This window comes from Syngnathus typhle, linkage group LG7 (genome assembly GCF_033458585.1).
Source record: "Syngnathus typhle isolate RoL2023-S1 ecotype Sweden linkage group LG7, RoL_Styp_1.0, whole genome shotgun sequence".
NCBI lineage: Eukaryota > Metazoa > Chordata > Actinopteri > Syngnathiformes > Syngnathidae > Syngnathus > Syngnathus typhle.
In genome coordinates this window covers 5,349,565-5,373,436 of record NC_083744.1, presented here as the reverse complement: position 1 = coordinate 5,373,436, position 23,872 = coordinate 5,349,565, and the positions used below count along the sequence as shown (strand labels likewise).

The 23,872-nt window shown below is 43.2% G+C and overlaps 1 protein-coding gene across 8 annotated transcripts; it reads right to left on the bottom strand.

Annotated features, from left to right (window-relative positions):
• Positions 1 to 657: 657 nt before the first annotated feature.
• tjp1b (tight junction protein 1b) lies at positions 658 to 22,278 on the bottom strand. 8 transcript variants are annotated; one of them, XM_061282786.1, is made up of 28 exons: positions 22,058 to 22,278; positions 16,797 to 16,853; positions 16,291 to 16,415; positions 16,114 to 16,216; positions 15,647 to 15,962; positions 15,205 to 15,311; positions 14,285 to 14,453; positions 14,059 to 14,203; positions 12,793 to 12,926; positions 12,313 to 12,418; positions 11,878 to 12,028; positions 11,234 to 11,342; positions 10,929 to 11,148; positions 10,204 to 10,388; positions 10,028 to 10,123; positions 9,857 to 9,939; positions 9,549 to 9,759; positions 9,365 to 9,465; positions 8,916 to 9,266; positions 8,210 to 8,443; positions 6,335 to 7,186; positions 6,152 to 6,243; positions 5,725 to 5,940; positions 5,482 to 5,618; positions 4,886 to 5,351; positions 4,576 to 4,793; positions 4,104 to 4,247; positions 658 to 3,257 (listed from the first exon to the last, which is right to left on the bottom strand). In XM_061282786.1, exons 2-28 carry the CDS (start codon positions 16,842 to 16,844, stop codon positions 3,163 to 3,165), a joined length of 5,214 nt encoding a protein of 1,737 aa, XP_061138770.1. In that variant the 5' UTR covers positions 16,845 to 16,853; positions 22,058 to 22,278; the 3' UTR covers positions 658 to 3,162. The 8 variants fall into 8 exon arrangements, with proteins under 8 accessions (XP_061138770.1, XP_061138764.1, XP_061138766.1 ...); XM_061282780.1 differs by lacking the exon at positions 22,058 to 22,278 and adding an exon at positions 21,928 to 22,052; XM_061282782.1 differs by lacking the exon at positions 22,058 to 22,278 and adding an exon at positions 21,928 to 22,052 and having other exon boundaries at positions 4,143 to 4,247.
• Between the last annotated feature and the right edge of the window lie 1,594 nt (positions 22,279 to 23,872).

Sequence of the window (23,872 nt, the reverse complement as noted above, 5' to 3'; positions counted from 1 at the left end):
TAGTAGGTGAGGTAAAATGTTATGAAGGGAAATTAACCAAATGAAATCATGGTGAAAATCGGTCATGAAGTGATTGGAGCTGGGCGACTGCTGACCGATCGACAGACCGGGACAGACAGAGTGTACTGACCTAAGCCAGTGTACTGACTTACTGACTTAACTGACCGACCGACAGACTGGCCAACCGAAACATAACTGACAGACAGGAACCAAGAAACAAGGAGACACAACAACATCAAATAACTTAAATACAAGACAGGTAACAAGAGGCAGGCGACTGTGGTTACATTGATTGAGGTAACACGAGGGGAGGGACGACGCGAACAGAAACCATGGTAACAGACATAATAAAGCAACCGGGTACCGGGACGAGTCGTGACAAAATCCCATAATATTCTGACTTTGTACTCATGATATTAAAAATAAATTTCTAGTGAAATTGGGGCAATCCTGCAATTATAAAGCATACCATATACTATATGCTTATTTTAAGTGTACTAAATTCAATGACTCGTTTTAATCAATGAAAAGACAGTGTTGAATTTTTTATTAACTCCAACTAGTTGGCTCCATTTTCCAGTTTGAAATGCAAATAACAAAAAAAGCAATTGATAAGATAAATACATAATTTTAAATAAGACACTTGACCCCATAGAATACTTTACTTCAAAAAGGAATTTATTTATTAATACAGTGGTATACGTTTAAAAAAAAAAAAGTGTTGCAGAGGGGGAGAAAGTTTTAAACAAAAAAAATCCAAATAAATAAAAAAAAATGCTCATCGCATGGAGAAATAAACTAGTGTTGCATTGAAGCACTGAAGTGTTATCATATCAAAAGAAAATAGTAGTGATGTGCCATAATAAATCGTCTATTAGTACAAAAATACATTTCAGGGCACACACTAAAGCATCCAGTATCACAAATAAAGGAAGGGACCAGTTGTCGTTCCCCTAACCCCCTTTGAGCGCATCTTTTAAAACCATTTAAACCAAGCACTTGTCTATTTTTGTTTTGTAAATAAGAATAAAAACTTCTCATACAGTTAAAAATGCCTTATGTCGTGTACTTATGCAGTAAGTAGAAAAGTTGGACTTATTACTGCTAACGTCAGTTCCAAGGCTCAGGGGTTTTAACCGGAATACAAACATAACCAGAGTAACTTCTTCACTCTCTTTTCCGCTCTTTTTTTTTTTTTTTTTAAACAAACATTTTTTCTTTTATATAAAACAATAAAGATGTACAAAAGTTAATTTACAGAGAACCAAGGCCATATGCTAGCGCTATATACAGCCACAACATCCTTTTCTGCAGCTCGTCACGCTTCATATGCATAGCAGGAAAAAAAAGCAGACCTTTCGTTTTAATCGGCATCAATTCTTTACGTGTGCTAGAATCAAAGTTCAGTTTAGGAGAGAGAGAGAAAAAAAAAAAGCAGAGACAACTTTGTGTCGACGGTGACCGGAGCATCAGGTTGGGTGCAATGTGGATTGCTCTCTTATATGTGTGTATGTTTTTTTAAATATATATATGTATAATTATACATATATATAATTATACTCAATATGTGTATATATACATAGATTTTATATATACTATACTCTATGTGTGTGTGTGTGTGTATATATATATATAGTATAAATATACATACACACCCATACATACATATAGATGTACATATATAAAAAATAGATAATTTATATTATATATATATAGTATATATGTGTATACGTTTATATATGGATATATAATATATTCTATATTATATGTATATATGTGTGTGTGTATATATATGTATAAGTGTTTAATTTTCTATGCAGATAAGGCATCACTGCTCGCAGTGTTGGATGGGCTTTTCATATGTAGAAGTGGTAGCAGGCATCTGGACCTGAGTCATAGCACATGCATAGATCTCTAGACAGCAGGAGTTTGTCAAATCAAGTCATTCTATTCTATCTATGGTAAAAGATTTGCTACAAAAAAAACATCACTTTTCAATTCAACAGAGAGTGCCCGCTCACAACAAAAGGGCGTCGTTGATGCTAACTGTGAACCTTGATTCCGTCTGCGTATTTTGTGGATCTTGACGGTCACACCGATTGCAAACAAAACGGATTGACAGATGCCGAATTTGCCCTTTGGGAAGTTTTTTTTTTTTTTTTTTTTTTTTTTTAACATCTTGCCAAAAAACACGCTCAGTAATATTAAAGGACATTATTTAACCAATTTTTATCTTCTTATTTTTACTAATCTGGGGCCTCACTTATCAAAGAGTGCGTAGGATTCTTTTGAAATGGGTTCATTCGCACAAAAGCTGGAAATAGCGTTAGACAAGAAAAAAGTTTGACCTATCACCCCATCCGTGCATGTCGACCAACATTTCCTAAGTCAAGTGCGTCTTGCCTTTTACATGGCCAAAATCAACCAAATAGCACCACACAAATTGAACAATTGAGCTCTTTCAACTTCTGAGTGAATCATGACGACAGGAAAAAAAAAAAAGAAGACTGAAATGGTATTGTTTCTAAACAAGCTGGACATGGGGCAGCGTTCAAATAATACCCCAAAAAGCTTCCTAGCCAGTGTTGCTGCTACTATAGCCGGAAAAAAAATAAAGGTGGTTCAAAGAGTCCTTTGTTTCTTCCTTCCGAGTTGGGAGCGGTGGCTGAGTGCTTGTGGAAACGATCTATCAAAGGCTGCCTGCAATTTGATTATCCGATTTCCCTTTGAGCAACATCTTTGAAGGCCACCAACAAAAAAAAGTCGTACATGCATTCTTTCAACCTGTCAAATCTCTTTTTTTGATAGGTCACAAATGTTGCACAGGAAGTTGCATGTGCATCTTTCAGGCCCTGTTTTGTGCGTACGCAGCGCTGATAAGTGAGACCCCTGACATTTTACAAAAGTAGCAAAAAAAAGTCAAGATAAGATTACTCAGTCTGTGGCACCGTCATGCACTTTCACTTCAGTCCCATTTTCTTTTTTTTTTTCTTTTTTTTTGCAAGCCTCAAAAGCACCGGAAAAATGACCCTAACAACAACAGCTGGACATTGCTGGACTCTCGTCATTTTTGGAGGGGTTAGGCAGGTAAACAAAGTGAGAGTGGTGGATTCACCTTGCCACCTTCTTTCACATTCAAGAACAGACCAGCTGTCGCCTTCTTCAGAAGTGGTCGATGAGCACAGAAACACAGTTTGCACCCACCAGGTAGTTTGGGTCTCCGGGGAGAGATTTGTTCTGCCAGTTTTTAGGGTCACCTGCGCACAATACACATCATATGTTTATTTTATATATGAAGAAAAATCATCAAATTAATTGTCATTTTGAATTTTGCTTCCACGGTAGAAAAACACAAATGTTTAATATCACATGTTAAGACTGAATGTGGAAGTCAAACTTATCCATCATCATGTTTGAATGAGATAAGTTAGGTTCTTTCCCAGCACAAAGCACATTTTATGCATGTATTTGGGGAAATTAAACAATGAAATGAATTAGAAAAAGATCTACTCTGGAGTTGTTGCATGTCAAGTTAGTGTTCTGAGTAACAAAAAAAACTAAAAGAAGAAATATGACAAGATTTGAATATTCTTCTCCTCCTCCGCTATTAGTCAAAGAATTGCTCGACCAGTTAAGAGTTGAAAGGGCACCGTAGACACGCTAAAGTGTGAACACTGACTCTCAGCTCTTTATCGAGCAACATCTTTTAGCCAATGACACATTTACAAGCTGGGGGAGGGCGACGTAATGTATTTTATGATTCGACTTGAGGAAGCAAGGAATGCTTGATGGAGCAGAATAATCGCCTGCGCTGTGAAAATGACAGCAAGAAAAGCCAGTGCTAATTATTGAAATTCCTTTGAAAAAGGATTGAAGACATTGGTAGTAAAATCTTCCCCTGCTACATAAAAAATGCTAAAAAAATACATATATATTTTTTAATCAGAATTTGTTGTTTCATGAAATTTAGGGGGGAAAAAATACCCAATGGTGAAGGAATGAATTATGGAAAAGAAGGTGGGGGAAAAAAAAAAAAAACTGTCCTGTACAACCATGCAAACGTTTAAGCCTACACAGAGAGAGCGAGAGAGAGGACAGCGTACCCGACGAGGAGTCGGAGGATTTTAGAGCAAAAGACCAACCATCAGGGGTCATAGACGCACAGTGAGGTAAGCGCAGCTCCACCGGCTTCAGGAACTTGAGTCCGTGAGGGCCGCACATCACCAGCGGACTTAGCAGCGTTTCTCCTGCAGGGGGGACATGCAGCCACACTCAGACCCCAGAAAGGTAGAACAAATAAACATGTCGTTTGCAGTAATGTCTGTGTGCTGACTTATTTTAAGGAGACCGTATATTTACAGTTATGCAAGCTATACACTGACTACAATCAACTGTAGCAAATTGTGATTTCATCAGTGGTGTCAGAAATGTAAAGGGTGCACTCACCTGACCTTTTGTGAGCATCTTAAGAGGATACAAATTAGCTGGAGTGTAATGCATTGCGGGTCGCCTCCAAATGACTTTATTCTTAGCTATACCTCCCGTTGGGAATGGAGAGCTCCATGTGAGACTGACCTTTCTCCTTGTCGAGGGGGGGCAGGATGCTGTTGTCGCGGCACACCTTGAAGTAGATCTCTTGCTCCACGTTCTCGGGGATGGCACCCTGGGGGATGATGATGCTGACGCCCGTCTCGATGGAGCTTAGGACCCCACCGTTGCAGTTGAAGATGCCTCTGGCGGTGGCCACCACCGTGTGCCCTTCATCCTCGTCGTCATCGTCCAGTGCGCCGGGGCTGTAGCGGGGGTCAGAGTCATCAATCGGGGCAATGTTTGGTGCACAACAAGCCGCCACGAGTGTGGAAAAAGAGACAGAGTGACAATTTACCTTACAGGAATGGCTTTGGGGATGGCGTTGATGTTATTGTGCTGGTATTTGGGCCTGTTGTCCATGGTGCGAGTAAAGGTGTCCAGACCACTGTCGTGGTCCAGAGGCTGGGGGGAGAGCTGCAGCTTTCCCCCGCTGTTGCTCACCGTGCCGGGCTTGCCGAGGAGCTCCGTCTTCACCTGTGTGTCATTGGGCAGCAGGTTGTGGTTGAACTTGGGGCTCTCGAACTTGCGCTCGAACGGCCGCGCAGAGCTGGTGTACGGCTTAGGGACGTAGCGGTTGTAACCGATGGGAACGGGAGCACCGACGGTCTTTGCGGGAGCCGTCTCCGTGCCGTTGACCGAGGACTTGTCGGGAAGGGCCCTTGGGGGCAGATAGCCGATTGGTGTGGGTTCATCCCTGCTAACGGGTCTGAGAGCTGCCAGGTCGGGTTTGGGGGAGCTCAGTGGCTCGGCTATGGAGTTCACTAGACAAAATAGAAACAATCACAGATATAATAAAAATTCCCAATAAGTTCGAAACGTCAATTGCTCTTGCATAACAATGCTAACAAAGTACAACTAGTCCATGTTCCAGTGGGTAATTTGAGAGCTTACCATCACTTGGGATGAGCTTGGGCAGAGTATTGGGTGGGATGGCAGAGCCAGGGGGTCCATACTGAGAAGAGGGGCTTATTTGAGGTAGGGGGTCATATCGTTTGTCACCTGGACTCACTTTCTCGACAGACTCCACTCTAATTTGGGTGAACACATGAAGATTGAATTTAAAAAAATGCTGTTGGACAAAAAAAACAAAGAAGCAGGAACGTTTCTTTTCTTTTTGCAGGCGTGTGCTTCTACCTGTTGTACGGGTACGACAGTTGAGCTGGTTTGGCCACATCGTGGAAGCGACTGATGCCAGGATTGGGTTGGCCCATGGCTTTGCTGTCAAAGCTCCGACGATCAAAGTAGGACAACTGCTTCCTGTAGTACTCCTCGTCTTCGTCCGGGTCATAGTGATTGGTACGCATTACATCATCGAGCGGTTTGGTGTGAGGCCTCTGTGGCTCAGGAGCCCTAAAAATGATGCAAACAAAATTACGGCAGCGTTTTAAGGCACCATTTTTATGAACGTTTGCTTTTACACCTTGAATTGGCTTTACTACTTGCCGCCACTAGATGGGGCTCAAACAACAAATGCAATATAGCAGGCATAAAAAAAAAAAAAAACGTGTCCTTGCTCTACCTTTGCTGTCACCTGAGGGTGCTGTTTGTGACCTCAACGTACCTGTAGGAAGACCTTTCCTGCTCTAGGTTGCTGAGCGAATTTGCCTTGAGCACTGGACCAGGTGCACTTGAAGGTTTGGGAACATCTGCTGGCTGAATGAGAACCAAAGGACACAATTAGCCTAAACTTGTTGCTTCTTGGGAGAAAAGAACAGCACACGCTGCTAACGTTGCTATAACGTACCCTGAGAACTGACGAGTCTCCTTCCTTTGACCTGTCCATTGAAACGGAGCGTTTGTTTTCAAACATCTTTACTCTGTTGAGGACCGACTGTGGTTTCATGGCCGGGTCTTCCTCCAGGTCTTCCCGTTGGAGGGGTGGCAAGGGTTTAGATCCAGGAGTGACTGCTGGTTCACAAGGGGATGTGACGACCTCTGTTTTAGGAGGGAGGATTGGTGGTTCGCAGTTCATCACAGGCTCGTGCATCCCTGCCTTGAAGCCCCGGTGTGGACCGGGAATGTAGGCGGGCCTTAAACCAGAATCGCCGTAGTACTGCTTTGGCGGTTCTGGAGAACGAGGCGAGTTAATGGGAAAGCTGTGAGCGTCTGCCTCATAGGGAGAGCGCGCATCGTAGCCAACAGGGGGCGGCGGTGGAGGCGGGTCATCGTAGCGAATAGACTTAGTGTGGCGCGCTCTGCCATCGTATCCCACAGGAAGGGCGTCTTCGTATCGAGGTTGTGGCGGGCTGTAGTCCCTCCCGGGCCCGTCCTCGTACGGCGAGCGGGGCGCGTAGGCGATGGGTTGCTGGTGGCCCGGCTGGTAAGCTGGGGGCTGGGAGGGTGAGGTCTGCTGGTCGTAGGGCGACCACTGTTCGTTGTAATGAGGCACACGGTTGTCGTAGTGCATGTGAGAGTCAGTGTTGTGAGACTTTGGTTCTGTGAAGCCGCTTCCGTCATAACCGTAAGGCGGGTGCTCGTATTCCCGGTATGGCTGCTTGTCCTGGTACGGGAGCTGGTGAGTATAGCTCAGAGACTGCTTCAGGCCATGGTTCATTCGCACAGGTTCCTCCAGATTATACAGGTCTTTCTTGAACATCTGTGAAGAGACAATATGAAATGAATGTTTTGGGGACAGAACCATGGCGATGATCCTACGGATTTAACCATCTTCGTGTTTCAAGGCAGAACTTTGGGGAAAGAAATCCCCAACTAATTAAAAAAAAAAACAGCTGAATAAAAGTGAAATTCATGGAAGTGAGCATACAGTATGTAACACTTTCCAAATTACATGGAGAAATTTGTCAAAGTGCAAAGTTACACAAGCAAACATTTGTTTATTGAAAGAGTTCTGAATGCCCGTTTGACAAGATGCCTTTCAAGAATGACGATCATCCATATTTGTTTGATTTTTTCTTCTTCTTCCATGTTTGATAATAAAATCAATTTCATTTCTGAAAGGCCACATATCAAACATATGATGTGTAGCCTGTAGACAGCAAATTGAGTTACAGCTCTTCCTATGGAAGAAGGTTGATTTCTTGGCATCTGCTCAGAACTAAGCATGTGAACATTAACATAATGCAGTGTGCTGAGGTGAGTGATTTGTTCCATAGGGAGAATTGCTTTGACGGAAATCATTATCAAGAGTACTGTCTGCAGGTTAGCTTTCATCATGCAACCAACATTCAGTTTGAATCTACTGCAAAAAAAACTACTGGCACTACAACACGACACAGCTACAATTAGGCCACTCGAAAGGATTGTCTTTCGTCTACGGAAGAGAGTTAAAGCGAAAGGAACCCAAAAATATTTTGGAGCCATGCAAAGGGAGTAAAGGCAACAGTTAGGGCTGGTTGTTGATGGTCTTCACCCTGGTCAAAGACTCAAGATTTACCAGTCCTTCTGGTCTCCCAGGTCTCGCCATTGTGCATGTGGACCAGTATGTCGCACATTCTCTGGGAGCCAGAGGCACACAGTGGCAGCAGTGAGGCACCCACAGTGTGCGCAATTCATGCAGAGAGCGAGTGGAAAGCATGTGCGTGAAGACAGGCAGTTAAAAGATAAAACGGCAGACTGTGGCCCAGGCCCGGTCCAAGTGGGCAGTGGAAACAGCGGGTACCTTTGGTTCTGGACCAGGTGGTCCAGGTGGGTAGTGTTCATGTGGTGGTGGTGGGGGCTGAAAAAGCTCAGGGGCAGGACTGTGGCTGCTAAGTGAGTCAGCCTGAGGAGCTGCAGCTGCAGCATGGGGCGGCTCCTCTAGGTGCAAAGCCTCTAGCTGTACAGGCTGCTCAACAGCAGGGGGCGCTACCACCGCTGCGGTCAAGGAGGGCATGGGCAGAGAAGCCTCCTCTTGCTGTGAATATTGTTAAAAGACATTTACAAACACGGCTTGCCAAGGGCACACAAAGTCAAAGCCCAACACCTTGATATTTCCGAAAGCGCCAGACTTCTGCTTTCATCAGACAATGTACCAGTAGCTTCTTAATCAGGTTGAATAATTCAATTTAGGCTATGTCCACACGGACACAAATGTTTTGAAAATGTATGTTGCCTACAGAGTGCGCCAAAAAATGCTTTAATTGTTTTTTGTTTTTTTTATGAATGAAAAGCTTACTTTTCAAAGGCGGTGTACTAATTTATGTTGAGCACCTTAAGAGACCTGAACATAATAGCTGATCAAGGACACACAATCAAAAACATAAAATGGGAATCGTGTGGAGATGGCCTTAGGCAACAACCGAGATGAGTTAACCTCTCGAGTTTTACACTGTACAGCACATCTATCCAGACACACTGCAGTGGTTTAAAAGGCTGGGAAACATTACCTGCTGTGGGGATGTCATCTTGAAGCCAGTGGGGTCTATACGGTTCGCTGGGTCAGGCGACACTGGGTGCTGGTATCCGGGGTAACCGGGGGTGTCCTGAATGACAGGTGGGTCTTCCCTCACAGGTTCGGAAGACCGCGTGATGGCAGGCTCCGTGGGCAGACCCACCTCGTCATTCAAGGTCTCATCGAGCTCCTGGTCGGTGTACGCGCCGCCTTCCGTGTCCGTGTCCTCGTAGTCGGACGTGTGGCGGCTGTCCGTACTGTACATGGAGTACTCGCTACCCGGCGCCGACAGGTAGGACAGACGATCGTCGTGGATATCCAAGTCATCTTCCGTGGTGCCGTCCGCCTAAGAAGAAAACATTTACCCCCTGGGCTCACGACTCGCACTGCATTGTAGCTGTGACGGATTTTCCACAAAAAAAAACCAAGGTGCCCATTGCTCACCTTTCCCTCAGACACCCACACGAGCTGGTTTTGTTGCTGCTGGATGGTTTCTTTAAGCGCTCCGTACCAACCGTCATTCATGTTGTTCAAGTTAATGGTGGCTATAAAAGAGGATTTGGGGTAATTAACGGAAAGGAAATAACTCAGCCTTTTTAGTGCCTCTTAATATTCAGTGGCCACTCACTGGTGAACAGGTGATGATTATTCTTCCGCAGTTTGATGGCTCGTTCATACAGCTTCCTGGCACTTTTCCTGGACTCTGGACACAGTCTTGTCCTCATGTTTTTCACACCTTGCTTGTTATCGGGATTTAGGAAGACTACGATTGGGTACCACTGAGCATAGTTCAGCCTGTCCACAGCATTGGGAGTGATGTCCAGCACAGCGTGTTTGTCCTTGGCAAGAGCAGATGAAGAAAAGGTGAGTTGGGGTGTTTTTTTTGGGAATAATGCAATGTGGATATTTGATACAACCAAAAAACGGAGAGCTCACTCTATCTATGATTTGCTTGATGGTGTGAAGACGAATAATTCCTGAACTGCGCTGATCTGTTCCTGCATCTCTGGGCTCGCTCTCTGGAAAATAAAGCATATATAAATTTTGAATGGACTTCATAACTTCTGTATGTTATCCTGATGTTCAAACCATGATGTCTAAACTTACTTGCAAGCTCAAAAAGATCTGGCTCTTCTCTAGACAGTTTCTCTCGTGCTACATCGGCAATAGGTCCAAATATCACAACAGGTCTTAGGAAACCAGCTGCACCACATATAAAATGAATTTGTATAATTCAAATACAGATAAAATATTCACATAATGTGCACGGTCAGATTTGTCACCTTCTCTCAATACAACCCTCTCATAAGCTGGGAATTTTGTTTGAACCGGCTGTGAGGAAAGATCTTCTCGGCTTTTCCTGAGGTTCCTCTTTGAACTGCGAAGACCGCGGAACCTCCAGAAGTCCGCCCTGTCGCCCCCGGCTGTTTTGGGGAGTGTGTATTGCACGCTGGAGAGCTGCTCCGCTCTGTTGACATATCGTAGGAGAGGCAGAGAAGACTTGACGCACAAGGTAATGGATGTGTCATAAACTTGGCACGGCTAATCTCAATAGTGCCAGCAACAGAGAGCATTTCAAGGAAATGACACATTTAAAATAAATAACAAAACCAAATGTCCAATGCCCCATTTATTCTACATGTCATTTTTTTGCATGCTCAAACTTCCTGCTAACGTTAACATAGCGCAGGCACTTCAGGTTCCCCTGCATAATCTATTGAAGAGCTGCATCAAGAGCTTCCTCTTGTCTAGAAAGAACACAATGCAATATTTACATTGACAATGTGAAAATTCTTACTTTAATATCACGTTGTTAATGTGTGTGTGTGAAACTAAAATGCATTATATGACATATTTTGCCCCATTTGTGGCTGAACAAGGTCATATATAAATTGATGAAGAAAAAAGAAGTACAAGCAATATATAATAAAAAAATAAAATAAATAAAATATATAAAAAAAATCTGTCATTAAGAGGCGGAATCTTGTTGCTTGTGTTATTTGTTCACCTGTTTTTATTGGGGATGATCCCCCTCTCCACCTCCTGGTGGTTCTTGCCAATGCGAATAGCGAGCCAGGAACCCAGCTTGCCATTGTAGAGGGTATCAACCACACGGAACACCTCGCCCTTGTTAAAGCTTAACCCGTATGGAGATTCCTTCTCATACTCAAAGTGGGTCCGGATGTAAAAGGAGTCACCCACATCAGACTCAACGATCCGCCGATAGACTAAAAAATGAAAAATATTAAGAGAGAGTGAGCAAGCTATGATCTGATCCAGAGTTGGAATAAGACCGATTACAGTTTTGCTTACCATCTTTCTTCTTTTGAGCCAAAATGGTGACCTCTTCACCTTTCGGAAGATCCAGGAGGAACAGCACTGCCTCCTCTCGGATTATGTTTGCAAAATCGACGTTGTTTACCTGAAATTCCATAAACACGATGAGCCCGGTGGAGCGTTTTGGTGCATTCAAGCTAAATTGTAACATTCTTTCAATACTGACAGCATGGTGGAGTAGAAATTTATAAACTAAGGGCTCCCAGATATTTTTGTTCTCCATATTGCTAGGGAAACTTTTTTTTTTATTTGTGGAGTGTAAGAATTCAAGTCATTCCTCAAACAAAGGAGGTGTAACAAAAGAGATATATGGCTGCATGGAAATGGTACAAACAGTGAAAGGAAACAGTGCAGTCCCTAAGTCATTGCTAAGAGACCGGGCCAGAGGTACAGGAATTTTGGAGTGAGCATTGTGTGTAAGGACAAACAAAAAAGGAGCACTCAAGCTGCATGCACAATAAGCCAAAATTGTATGGAGCCACTTGGCACTCCCTACTGTCCACATTAGGAAAAGTGAAAAATGTTCAATCATCAAAAAAAAAAAAAAAAAGATCACATTTTTTATTTCTCCAAAAAGCATTAATTTTAAAACACTTGATCTTAGGTAAAAGGAAAAGTACCCTGAGAATTTGGTCACCCTCCTCGAGGCCCTCCTTTGCAGCTGGGCTATCCTCCAGCACGCCGGCAACAAAGATGCCAACATCGTTCCCTCCTGCCAACCGCAGCCCCACACTCTCCCCCTTTTTGAACTTTACCAGCTTCATGCTCGGCCTGAGGACAAAGAAAACAGTCAGACTTTATTAGACGAGATACACTTCAATGGAAATTTTGTGTCCTGCAAAACAAAGCCAATAGTGAGTGAATTCTGAGTACTTGCCCTACTTAGTATTTGATTCAACTTTGTGGAGTTGCCTAGAAATTCAGTTGCCTGCTTTTGCAGATGACCACAAAAATGAGTCACTTTGGTGTTCTAATTTGAGACTCCAACCTCTCCTGATAGTCTCGTGTAAAACAAAATGTGTGACACAGCTAAGGATGACTACAATGAATAATACCGAAGGATGCTGTCATCGTGGGCAGCACTCGGCACAGGGGCATCGGATGGGCTGACAGGCAGGTCCACGTCAGGCTGTCCAGGCTGAGCGTAAACTGGCTTCGGCTCTGAAGCCAGCATACATATAAAAAAATAAAATAAAAAAATCACACAAATACAATCATTGTTACAAACACTGAAGGAAGCAGAAAGGACAAACAGGCAGGAAGCAGAGCGCTGCAGGCGGGAATGAGACGTCAGAGTAAATAAGATCTTATGGTTTTATTTTCACTTGGCTCCAGGCATGTTAAGCCTTGCTCAGCAGGCGTCTGAAGCTGAACTTTTTCTTGGAATTCGTGTACTTAAAAAAAATTAAAATACTGGGTAGAAACAGGAGGGGTTTTTTATTTTTACATACAAGACTTCTTTGTTGGGGCTGTTCTGATGCATATGACACAGGAAACAAAGATTGAGTTCGGCTGCTGAGGCTTGAGTGTCTGACCTGGGAGCGGCGGAAGTTGTTTGTCATCTCTGGTGAGAGCCGGCTCCTTCGGCTTGGGCAGAGGAATTTCCTCTGAAAGCTTTGCTGGTGTTGAAGCACCTTTTGATAGCCGCTCCTCATCTCGACTTCTGTGACTGAGGTCAAAAAGAGATGGATTGGTTTAGTTCGCCATCAAATACGGACAACACTGCCCTATAAAAGTTGAGAGGCAAACTGATTCATCACCTTTGCTACAAAGAAGAACAAACACTAAACCACACTAAATTATGGAGACCCCCCCCCCCCCCCAGTCCCCACCATAAGGGACAGAAAAAAACAAAAACAGGACAACTGAACAGCTTGAGCCCGAGGCGGCATCTTGGTCTTGAAGGTCACAACGTTCCTCTTTTATATGTTCTATTTATAGAGCATCTTTATCTTCTGTCTTCAAGGTGAACACAGACGCTTAATAGCCTGTAGCTTGAAGGTATGCCTCAAAGTCTACCTCGAAAAAAAAAATGATTACCAATGTCATCATCAGGTTGAAATAAACAGTAGCAAAGACTGCTGCACACAATGTCAATAAATGGAGTCATCAACATGCCACCTTGTTTATGGCAATGCTGGCGTCACGACTGTGAATTTATACAATGCTGTGGCTGGTGGCTGAGGGATGTCAACGGCACTGCGGTGGTAGCCGCTTTGAATAACACATACAGGATAATGCCACAAAATATTAACCACCAGAAACTGCAGTGTAAAATATCCTTAATGTTAAAAAAAAAAAAAAAAAAAAAAAAACTGTTTCAGCAACATTACAAAAGTGTCCAAGTCTCGGGTCTTGAATTTAAAGTTGATCACAAATATAATAAGGATCTATTTCTCTAGCACATTTTCTTTTTCTAAACAAGATTTACACTATTATACTAAATATTACTAGTTCTACAACTAATTACCATAGTCACAAATTACATGAACTTACGGTATTCTCCAACTGGCCAAAGAACGGGAAAAAAGAAAAATCAAGTTTATAGTCAAGTCATATACTGTATACAGTAATGCACTTTATGAAAATGCCATTTTTAGATGCTCTCATTAAATTTTGCAAATGTGATGCAATATTCTGATATACTGTATTTAAAAATGACCCAGCCACAAAACATAAGTGACAATAGCTGTGTGAAAACTTTCATAAGGAATGATGTTTTTGATTTTTGACAAAAAAAAAAAAAGCTTAACAACCCATACTTCATGTTTTTTTTTTTTTTTTGTATTGCTGGTCTTCACCTGCCATTGCTGACTTGAGGTGGCGAGTGTCTGGAGTGGTCCGAGGGTTCCGATCGTCTGTCTGGAGAGCGGGAGCGGCTGCTACGAAGTCTGTCGTGCGATCGATTAGAATGGTCGGATGCCAGAGATTGGATATCTGAAATGTCTTATACACACACATACACACGCACATACCAGTGTTAAGCACCCCAGCCAGCGAGCGGCGACCGCTTAACAGCAATCTCACCGTCTCTGTCGGAGGCGTTGGCTGAAGGAATGCTGTCATCGAGGTCAGGGATGTTCAGCAAGGTCGCCCGGTCATCTCTCTGGACAACCATTTTTAGCTTGCCCTTTGACCTTTCTATCAGCTTCTTGGCATCAATCAAGGAGAGGTTCTCGGTCACTGTGCCGTTGATCTGCAAGAATCAGAAGACGGATTGTTATCTTTGACATGATGACGCTTTCCTGGTGGCCAGACATTTTTAAACCCACACTGTTTGTCTGCCACTTTAGTAGCACACTTAATGGTCATGATTAAATGCAGATCAACAGCGGTCATCCTTATCAGAGTGAAATCAAATTTAAAGTGTGTCGAAACGAAACCCAGACTCCATTAGCACCACAAGCCTTAGAAATCGAATAAAAGAATTGTAGCGTACTAGCGCCGTTATTTCTTTATCTTGACTAATGAATGTCTTTACTGCATCCTATTGGGAAGGGTTGCAGTCTCACTACCACATAATCTTTCAGGCCGCAGGTTTTTTATCTCTTTTTCTTTTTAAATACAAATCTTATTTTTGATTTCTTAAGCTTGTGCAGGCAGACAGAGTGATGATGAGGTGAAGTGTGCTAAAGTTTGCAAAGACTTGAAACAAAAAAATAGCCCCTTGGCTTCCTTCCAATGTCAGAACAGAACTGATTGAGAGCAGCTAGTTAAAAAAAACTAAAAAAAACTACCTGTTACGCACATACTGCTATTTTATGTGGCGATTCTGGAAACACACCAGCCTGCATCTGTAAGTGCTGTTATGCAACTTTGGACAGCACAAAAAAAGCAGTAAAAAAAAAAAAAAAAAAAAGTAGTTAAAAAAAAAAAAATCTACTACATTACCACTTCTCATTTGTGCTTCATACATTTTGTGATGTTTCCCCAGCAGCCTCCCTCACCTTCAGTACAACATCGCCCTCTTGGATGTTTCCATCTCTGGCTGCCAGGCTCTCGGGGGAGATGTCCTTGACGAAAATGTGGCTGGCCAAGCGCAGGCCATACTCTGCTTGGGGAACGACAACAACAAAGTCAAGGTTAGCTAGCACAGAGTTGACAAGACGGCACAGAGTTGACAAGACGGCACGGCGCAGACTACACACAGATTCTGCTTCCGCCAGGATTAACAGTGAAGATTAAAGAAGATTAAATCCTCTTCTCTTTTTACTAAGATTTATTTGAGTAACTTGGATTCTGCTGAGGTTGGCAAGTTTTGTGTTCCCTGGAACTTCACCCAAATTGACTTAAATTTAATTCTGACCCAGCAGAAAATAGTGATTTTCCAGGATTAACAGTTGGACTCATTTTCTTTCTTTCATCTATCCCCGACTTTGTGAGCCTCACCTTCATTTTTCCGTGATTTAACCAGCGTGACCTTGGCGGGGCGAGGAGGCAGGTTGTGTGAGCGGCGATCCGACCGCGGTGAGAGACTTCGCTCTCGCGAGCCACTGCGTTCACGTTCCCTGTCCCTTCGGCCGCAGCTCCGACCGCTGCGCCGACCCATGGCTCCGCCCATGCCGCTGTACGCGCCGCTACGTCCACTCCGCGTCTCGTATATCTCTTCGTCGTAACTGTCCTCTTCCTCGTCATGCTCGGACATGGTTTCCCTCTCCCCGAGGCGACCCATGGGGACGTGAACTTTCCTCTTCCGTCTGATTGTCTGCTCAAAAGAAATCAAGATGTCAGGAATAGGAGGACGTGGTTGGTTACAGGGAGATGAATCAATCCCATTGACTCAAGTCAGCTCAGGGGACTTCCATTTTCTATCTTGGAATTACTCACTGTAACACAACGGTAACAATTTAACTCACGATTTTGGCAATTTTTCCACTTTTACGAAGCTGCTGGACCGCATAGGCATGCTCCACATTATCCATAGACACAGCATTGACCATGACAACTCTGTCATTTTCCCTACAAGAAGAAAAGACACGCTGGAGCAGGACGGAAAATGCAAAACCGATCTGATTGTGCTGCCAATAACTTACTGTAGTAGACCTTCAGCCGGCCCGCCTTTTAACACATCTGAGATAACAATGGAGGTCTCGCCACTCTGAAAATGAGGGTTATCTCGGCCTCCTGATATGGCTATCCCGAAGCCGAACCCTGGTGCCTGTATTGAAAAATAAATACACGAGCGTGTTGATTTATGTACACGGATATGACCCGTCATAACGTAAAAATGCCTCGAGGGGATGCATTCAGTTGAAAGGGCTTCTCGATATTTTGTTGCACATCACACAGAGGGACAGAAAATTCCACGCTTGCATGGAGAAATGTCAGCGTAATGATGATGGTGACTGTAGCCTTGAGTGGAGTCCGGGTGCATTTGTTCTTTGTTCAAAGCACCTGGACCATTGTCACGAAACAGGCTGGCATCTCTCAAACATATTAAATCCAAACTGGGAAGCTCCAAGACATTGAGGGCAAGTGTTGGAACAGCGATGTGATTTTCAAAGAAAGATTTTCAAGATCTTTTTTGACTAGTACTCACCCTGTGCAGTGTTACAGTGTGCTGTTCCCAAATGACAGTCTCCTCCATTGCTGCGCTCTAGAAATACAAACGAAGAGTGAGAAACACGGCAGTCGCGTGACACGCTAATAAACACTCTTGCGAGATAAAATGAGGTCACAGTGTGAACGATATTAAAGCTCAGCCTTGGTCACAGTAAACCCCCTGAGAGGATGAGATGAAGGTCAGCTCCTTCAACTGTTACTGCGACCTTGTCCTTAGCGCCTGCGCTGCTTGTTCTTGAACTCCTCCGGCATTTCACCCCGGCATTGTTAATGGTTGCTTATAAAACATGATTAAGTCTAGAAGGTTGTAAAAAAATATATATGTAAAATAACAATTTAATAGATTAGAATATTTTATATGTCCTTAATTTGGATGATAGCAGCATCGTGTCTACAAGCAAATAATAATTTGGCTAACAAGAACTGAAAGGAAAGGCATAAATCGCCACAAGTGGCCCGCCACACGTTCTTGGCCTGGGAGTCGCAGTCATTATCTCTTCAGGCAGCTTGTGGCGGGACTCGGTAGACTGAGGAGTGAGACCAAGTTTGAATGAGATCACCACTCCCCCACTCCATCCTCCAAACCGCCAACACAATGTACACTGCAGCACTTAAGCAGGGAGGGGGGTGAAGACATTTGAATATTAACAAGACTGCAGAAAAGATAGAATTCCAACTGCGACTCTTTAGGGAAGTATCATTTACACTTATGTCCAATCGGTCAAGCCCATGGAAACGTTGATACAAAGAAATAAAAAAATAAAAAATAAATGTGCGCTATCAAGGCAGACGATATACTGTTGCCATTTGGGGGGGGGGGGAACTCAACTTATTTCCCTTTCACGTACACCTTTGAAAGTATGCAGTTTTCTTCCTGCAGCGCTTGTTGCTGTGGTAACACACAGGGACCACTGTGGTGTTTTAAAATTTAAAGTGGGCTGACATTTGTAGTGCTTGCCACACAATTGGATTTACATACCAAAATGGCTTTCTACCTTTTAAATGAACAAAAGTAAACAGACAAACTTTTTATGGGGTTACGTTAGCTGGGTAAGGACCGGATATAATTTTGAGCCAAAACAAGATGATTTTGCTATACATAATATAATGAATAATTTGAAAAAAAGTCTTATGATGTCTCTTCATGACTTATTTTCTATACGATGAATAAATTGTCATTAACAAACAAGCAGAATTGCAATTTGAAAAAATATAATTTAAGGACCAAGTGACATCCCAACATCATTTTAGTAGCAAGAAGAAAACGACCCCTTTACAGATGGCTGTTCAGTCGCCCCATTGACTGATGATGTGTTTTTGTCCTGCCCGGCCCGAGCACAAACAAGCGGTGCCAGCGCAAGCCCCGTGCCACAAGGCAGAGCCAATGCTGGCAGCTCCAAGGAGACGCTCGGGCCATGCTTGGGGGGGATTACGACCAAGCAACTTGGGAGCGGGCACAACACAGATGGACCATCACACAGATGGAATGCACAGCTGAGAGTCGGGCTGGAAAATATGGCCGGAAAATAAAATCCCAGATTTTTTTTCGTGACAAATCTGATTTTTGATTTTGATAAAAAAAGAAAATGACACGAACACAAACACCGAACACAAGTATTGCAGAGAAATCCGACAAAACAAATTGATATCCCTCTCCAATATTTATTATTCATTAAAAAAAACTAAAAACATGTCATTTCCAAACATCCTTCTTCAAAATGGATCCCAGCCTGGACACGCTCATGGGATTGAAGCAAATCCCTTCGGGCTTGGCAGCGATCTGTGTGGGATCTGCAGTTTGGGCTAGAGCACGGGACTATGTGCTAGTGAATATCCATCCGCAGTGTAAACTGCTGTATCGGATTTAACTCTCAAATTGCCTCGGTGCTCGGAGCATCGCTTTTTCTCTGCAAGCGGCATTTTTTTCCTCCCTTCATCTTTTTTTTTTTTCCTTTCCACTTCCAAGAAAATGATGGCTCACTACATGTTGGAAGTGATTTTTGAAAGCTGACGTTATCCTTTCCTCTTTACAATGCAGCTGCTGTTCCCGGTCACATTGAGAAGACAGGTGTCACAACCAATGACATGAAGGGACTGTACATTACGTCGCCTATGCTGTATCGGGCATTCACGGCACAATGTTTCATTGTGCATAACATGACCCGAACGCTTCGAGGACAACCCGCCGAGTCAACCTCAGACCGCAAAAAAAACCCCACACCCGAGCGGCTATTATGGACCACCTTAATCTTTACATACGACATAAACATGTGCGACCATTATGCTAGATAGATCACAGCACAAAAGGTTCGGATGCATCATAAAGCTGTTGAGGTATTAGTTTGATGTTTTCAGTGGTTTGTATCACTGCACTTTGTTAAACTGGTGCGTTTATGTTACTCAACACCACCGATACACCCACATACAGCCCAGCTTAGCAGTGACTGATGGTCACGACAGAACACTTAATATCTTTTTTTCTTTGTCATTATTATTATTATTAATTGCTTCACAGGGTTACAAATAAGGATGAGCCAGCAGACGTAAAGAAAAGTAAGTATAAATTGTACTTTCAAATATAATATTTAGCTTGAAATATTGTGATAGATGTTTATACAACAGGGAATGAAAAAAGGTGCATATAATATTGCCATTGGTTACTAGGAGCAAACACTTCCCAAAACACAACCTCAGTCTTTGTTAGAATAGAATTAGAAATGTTTAATTGAGCAAACTGACAATTATTGTCTGTACATCACAGTAGCCAGTCAATTTTGCCATAAACCCTTCAGATGTCAGCTATAAAATGTGCTTCCAACAAATACATAACTCCAGCCAATTGCAACCTGAGATTTTTTTTCTTCTTCTTTCTAGATAGTATTGACAACAGCACCTAACCCACAGCTGGAGCTGTTGATCCTGACCAGAGCCACAGAGCAGGAAATCAGCTCCAGCACTAAATCAAGCCCAGTGGAAGTTATCAGCAGGCCACACGGAGCCCAGGAGAGCAGGAATGTGCTGATAAGCAGAGCTGCTGACCTGCACCCTGTCTCGTCTCTATCACAGTGTGGGGGGATGAGAACAAAACTGCCCTCATGATGAAAGCTTGCTTGTTCATCGCACAGAAGGTTTGTGATTGATAGGTGATTCATAGGATTTCCAGAGATATATCCCTTTTGATCAAGCCTCGTGTTTTAACTGCGGGTTTTCCGAGCAACTCGAGTCACGCAGAGCTTTTGTGTTACTGTCGTCACAGCCGTAATGTGCTGTGGAATCTTAAAAGTCAAACAACTCAATCCCTTCCTGGGACTAGCTAGTTCTTTGATGTTGGATAAACCGAGCTCCCATGAGGTACGCCAGACGTGCTAGCAGCTTGTGTCACGCATGGCTGACCATCTTTTTGAAGATACAAAAAAGCCAGACGTGCTCAATGAATTATTTCTGTGAAAGGTACGGTCTATGGAGATCTGTTGAAATTGCCTCTCTGCAGGATGAAGGTTGAATATTGCAATTTTTTTCATTTCATATTGTTCTTGATATTATGGGTCAGCGTCTAAAATGAACCACCTTCATTGGTGGTTCAAATTATGGGTTCCTCTATGCAGCATTTAGAATCCTTGCATCTCCAAAATCACAACTTTAGTTTATATTCAGTTTCAGAAGATCTTAAATATGCTTTGTGGATGTAAGAAGACACAGATGTGCGTAAAATTAACCAAAATTATTGTCAAACATATAATCAGAAGACGTTAAACATATCTTAAATTGAACTTGGCTGGCCAAAATACAACATGAACATGTCCTTCAGAAACCACAATGACTCAAAGACTGCTGGTCCCATGAGAGTTCCGGGTAAGATAATTTACAGGACAACATGTATGGCTGCCCTTGGAGCGTCAGCATAGAGACTATGTCGTATGACGCCAAGGGCTTGCCCTGAATGTGAAACAAACCAAACAAAAGATCTTTTTCGAGGTACCAGTTCTTTACTATCAGGACCCTCATCTCCAATTTTTGCTGTTCTTTAATTTCTCAATGGTCCGTTATTGTTGGGCCACCAAGTAACTTTTGCTTCCTGAATATTTCTCATTAGCCCACCAATAGACTTTTGGCTCTTAGCGGATGGTGCACTTTGTATTTATTTTGACAGCTTAATTAATAAGATTTTGACAATACACACACCCGTGGTGGTTGGATGACTATTACTTGAGAAAGTACTTGATAAAATATCCGGCAAATACTGCAATTTAATTATACATATATCACCAATAATTGGATTCATGTAATTAGGGTGGACAAAATCTTGACCTCGATTCAAATTGACTGCAGTAACTACAGGTCTCTGGATTAGGAGCATCCCTTGACAATAGTGAAGCTAGCGTTCATTAAAACATACGGTTCTGGCCTAATAAATGGTAATGACACAGATTACTAAAAAGTGAACATTACAAGTTTTTAACAACTTTTCAAAGATCTTAACCTGTTTCAATAAATGCCAACATTCAACAGGTAACAGCTGATATCGGTTGCCTCGGTTCGAGCGTTGATCACATCTGATGCAACCGCGACAAGGTTGTCTGGCAACTGCCTGTAATATTATTTGCGGTAAAAGTAACGGGACACGCTGAGCGCGTCAGCTAACGTTAGCAACCTGCTAACGAGTACTAACTGACTAAAGACCCTCGGTGGGGGTACTGCACTACCACCTAAACAATAAGAGCAAGTGCTCAATCTTCGCCCTGAAACTTAACACCAACGTTATATTTCGGAATCGTCAACCTTAACTTGGTGTCACATGGTTACGGTACGACACTTCCTAAACGTTTTCCCCCCTTCATCCTTTTCGTTGGGCAAGTCGAGCCCCCTTTGCTGGCCGACATTTTGTGGTAACAGCTAGGCTAGTTGCTCCTGGCTAACGGTTACCTCCACTAGTGCTCCGCCGAATGACAGCTTGACCGAATGACATTTTAGGACACAAGAGAACCATATAAAATGATAGATATAGAGAAGTAGCTGCAATTTCGTTGAGGAGCGAATAGGGTTGAATGGCTAACCCGCTTAGCATAGCACGTAAATGCACTTTCCTAGCACTGGGGTCGCTAAGTTACCTCCACTTGCACCGTTTTCGCTCGCTCGCTCGCTCGTACCCGCTGGTATGGGGGGGAGGGGGGGGTTATGCATCCTTTCCCCGCGTGCGGCGAGAGCCAAAACAACGGATACATCCACAAACATATTCACCTTGGCAAAAACAACGGTCTGTGTGGCGTCCTCCAACCCTCCCCCCGAAATATGTGCGCCGGGAAGGAAAAGTCCTCCTTGCGTGGCTCCAGAGCAGCAGCAGCCGCCGCACTGCAATGGCAGGCAGGCAGTGGATGATGCCTTCCTTCCTTTCCACCCCCTCTGCGCGCACACTTCGGCTGGCTTGCCCGAATCGGTGGCAGTGACAGGTTCGCTTGGAACAAACCATTCAGGCTAGTCCGCGGGGGGTGATGGAGCTGGGATGCAGGGGAGGCTGTCGGACGGAAGGTTCAGTAGAGCAGCAGTAGCGGCAGCAGCAGCGCCATTCCACCTTGAGAGCTACGCAGAGGGCTCAGAATTCACACGCGGAACTTAAAGCATGTCTGCTAATCGTTTGAAAAACCCCACGATGTGTGATAAAATGGATGCGACTGCATCCAGCTCGAACTGACTCATATCAAGAGCATCCATATACAGTCCATGGTACTTTTTAATAAAATGTTGTTCCCAAATTGTTTATTTGACGATTTTTTTTAGTTTGACTTTAAAATATTTTAAAACACATCTATACTTTCAACTCCTCACGTTGTCAAATAGCCTCGTTTTTTAAACCTAACAATGTACAAGATGTATTTGATTCTTTTTTCAACACCCCATTTCTTTGAACAAATAACCATGAAATACAACTGGTAGCTGACAGGCTTCCCCGAAAGTGATTTCCGTATAATGACATCTGCATGCAGTATGAATTTTCAGCAAGAAAAAAAAAAACGTTTTACTCATTGTGACAAGCAACATTATATCACATTCCCCTCAGGTGGGCAAGGAGAGCTGCCTCTCAAAGGCACATATCAAAATCACAAATCACTAAATCACGTTCTTTAGGAAGCATGTTTCTAAGGATCTTAATCAAACAGAGAGCTTATAAATTGATGCTTGGGAGGGAGAGCATATATCACAATTGGCGCGACTCGTGATAATGTAGCAATGTACTCATACTAAGGAATTTGCTTTCTATTTACTCGTGTAAGCTTGTACAGCATCTGCTTCCAAAAAGATAAATGCAACTACAATCACACACACACACACATGCACATACACTAAACTGCTGGGTTGTGTTCTTAACCCCCTGCTGTGTGGATTTTGAGGAAATTGGGTGAGGTTGATAAAAGTATCATCTGCTAATTTTATGTTGGATGTATTCAAGCTGTCTCGGTAAAACAAAGCTCAGCACACTGAAAAATATTGGCTTTTAATCAATTAAGTTTTTCATGTATGTTTCAAATGCAGACTATGCTTAAATGTCATTACATGCAGAGAAGAGAGTTCTTAAATCCATCCTACTGCCGCCGTGCTTATACAGCTTCCCGTGCAGCCGTGTACAGATTTAATCAATATACAGTGAAATGTAAATTGTGCACTGCACCAAACCTTCCTCTTATGTACTAGAGCAGCATCTCCTCAAGTATTGTACCCCTTTCTCTGCAGCACCCACTCTTCTGCCTCTTATCAGTATTGGAAATTGTGCGACCGCTTTTGTCACCTCTACCTCTGGCACTAATGAGCAAAAGGGGAGGGGGGGGGGCAGTTGAATGTAATGCTGAGGGGGCACAGAGGTCCTGCAATGTTGCTGACGTAAGGAGACTTGCTGGAGACTCCATTGGAGGATAACAAGGAGCGAATGGTGGGGGGGTGCTTTGGAGGGAAGAGGGAAGAATGTGAGTTGGTGGCCAAGGTCATTAGAATAAGATAAACAAAGGCAGTCTTATTGATATCCTGTGGAGAAACAACATTGGATCAACACAAGGATAGAAT

Bases quoted from the DNA above. Each gene is read 5' to 3' on its own strand.
- tjp1b (XM_061282780.1), bottom strand. From the start codon at position 22,041: ATGTATCCGTTGTTTTGGCTCTCGCCGCACGCGGGGAAAGGATGCATA. The intron at 15,963-16,113 runs GTGAGTTAAATT...TCTTTTGAGCAG, and splicing joins GTGGAAAAATTGCCAAAATC to ACAATCAGACGGAAGAGGAA. The intron at 12,419-12,792 runs GTCAGACACTCA...TGCTGGCTTCAG, and splicing joins ACAACTTCCGCCGCTCCCAG to AGCCGAAGCCAGTTTACGCT.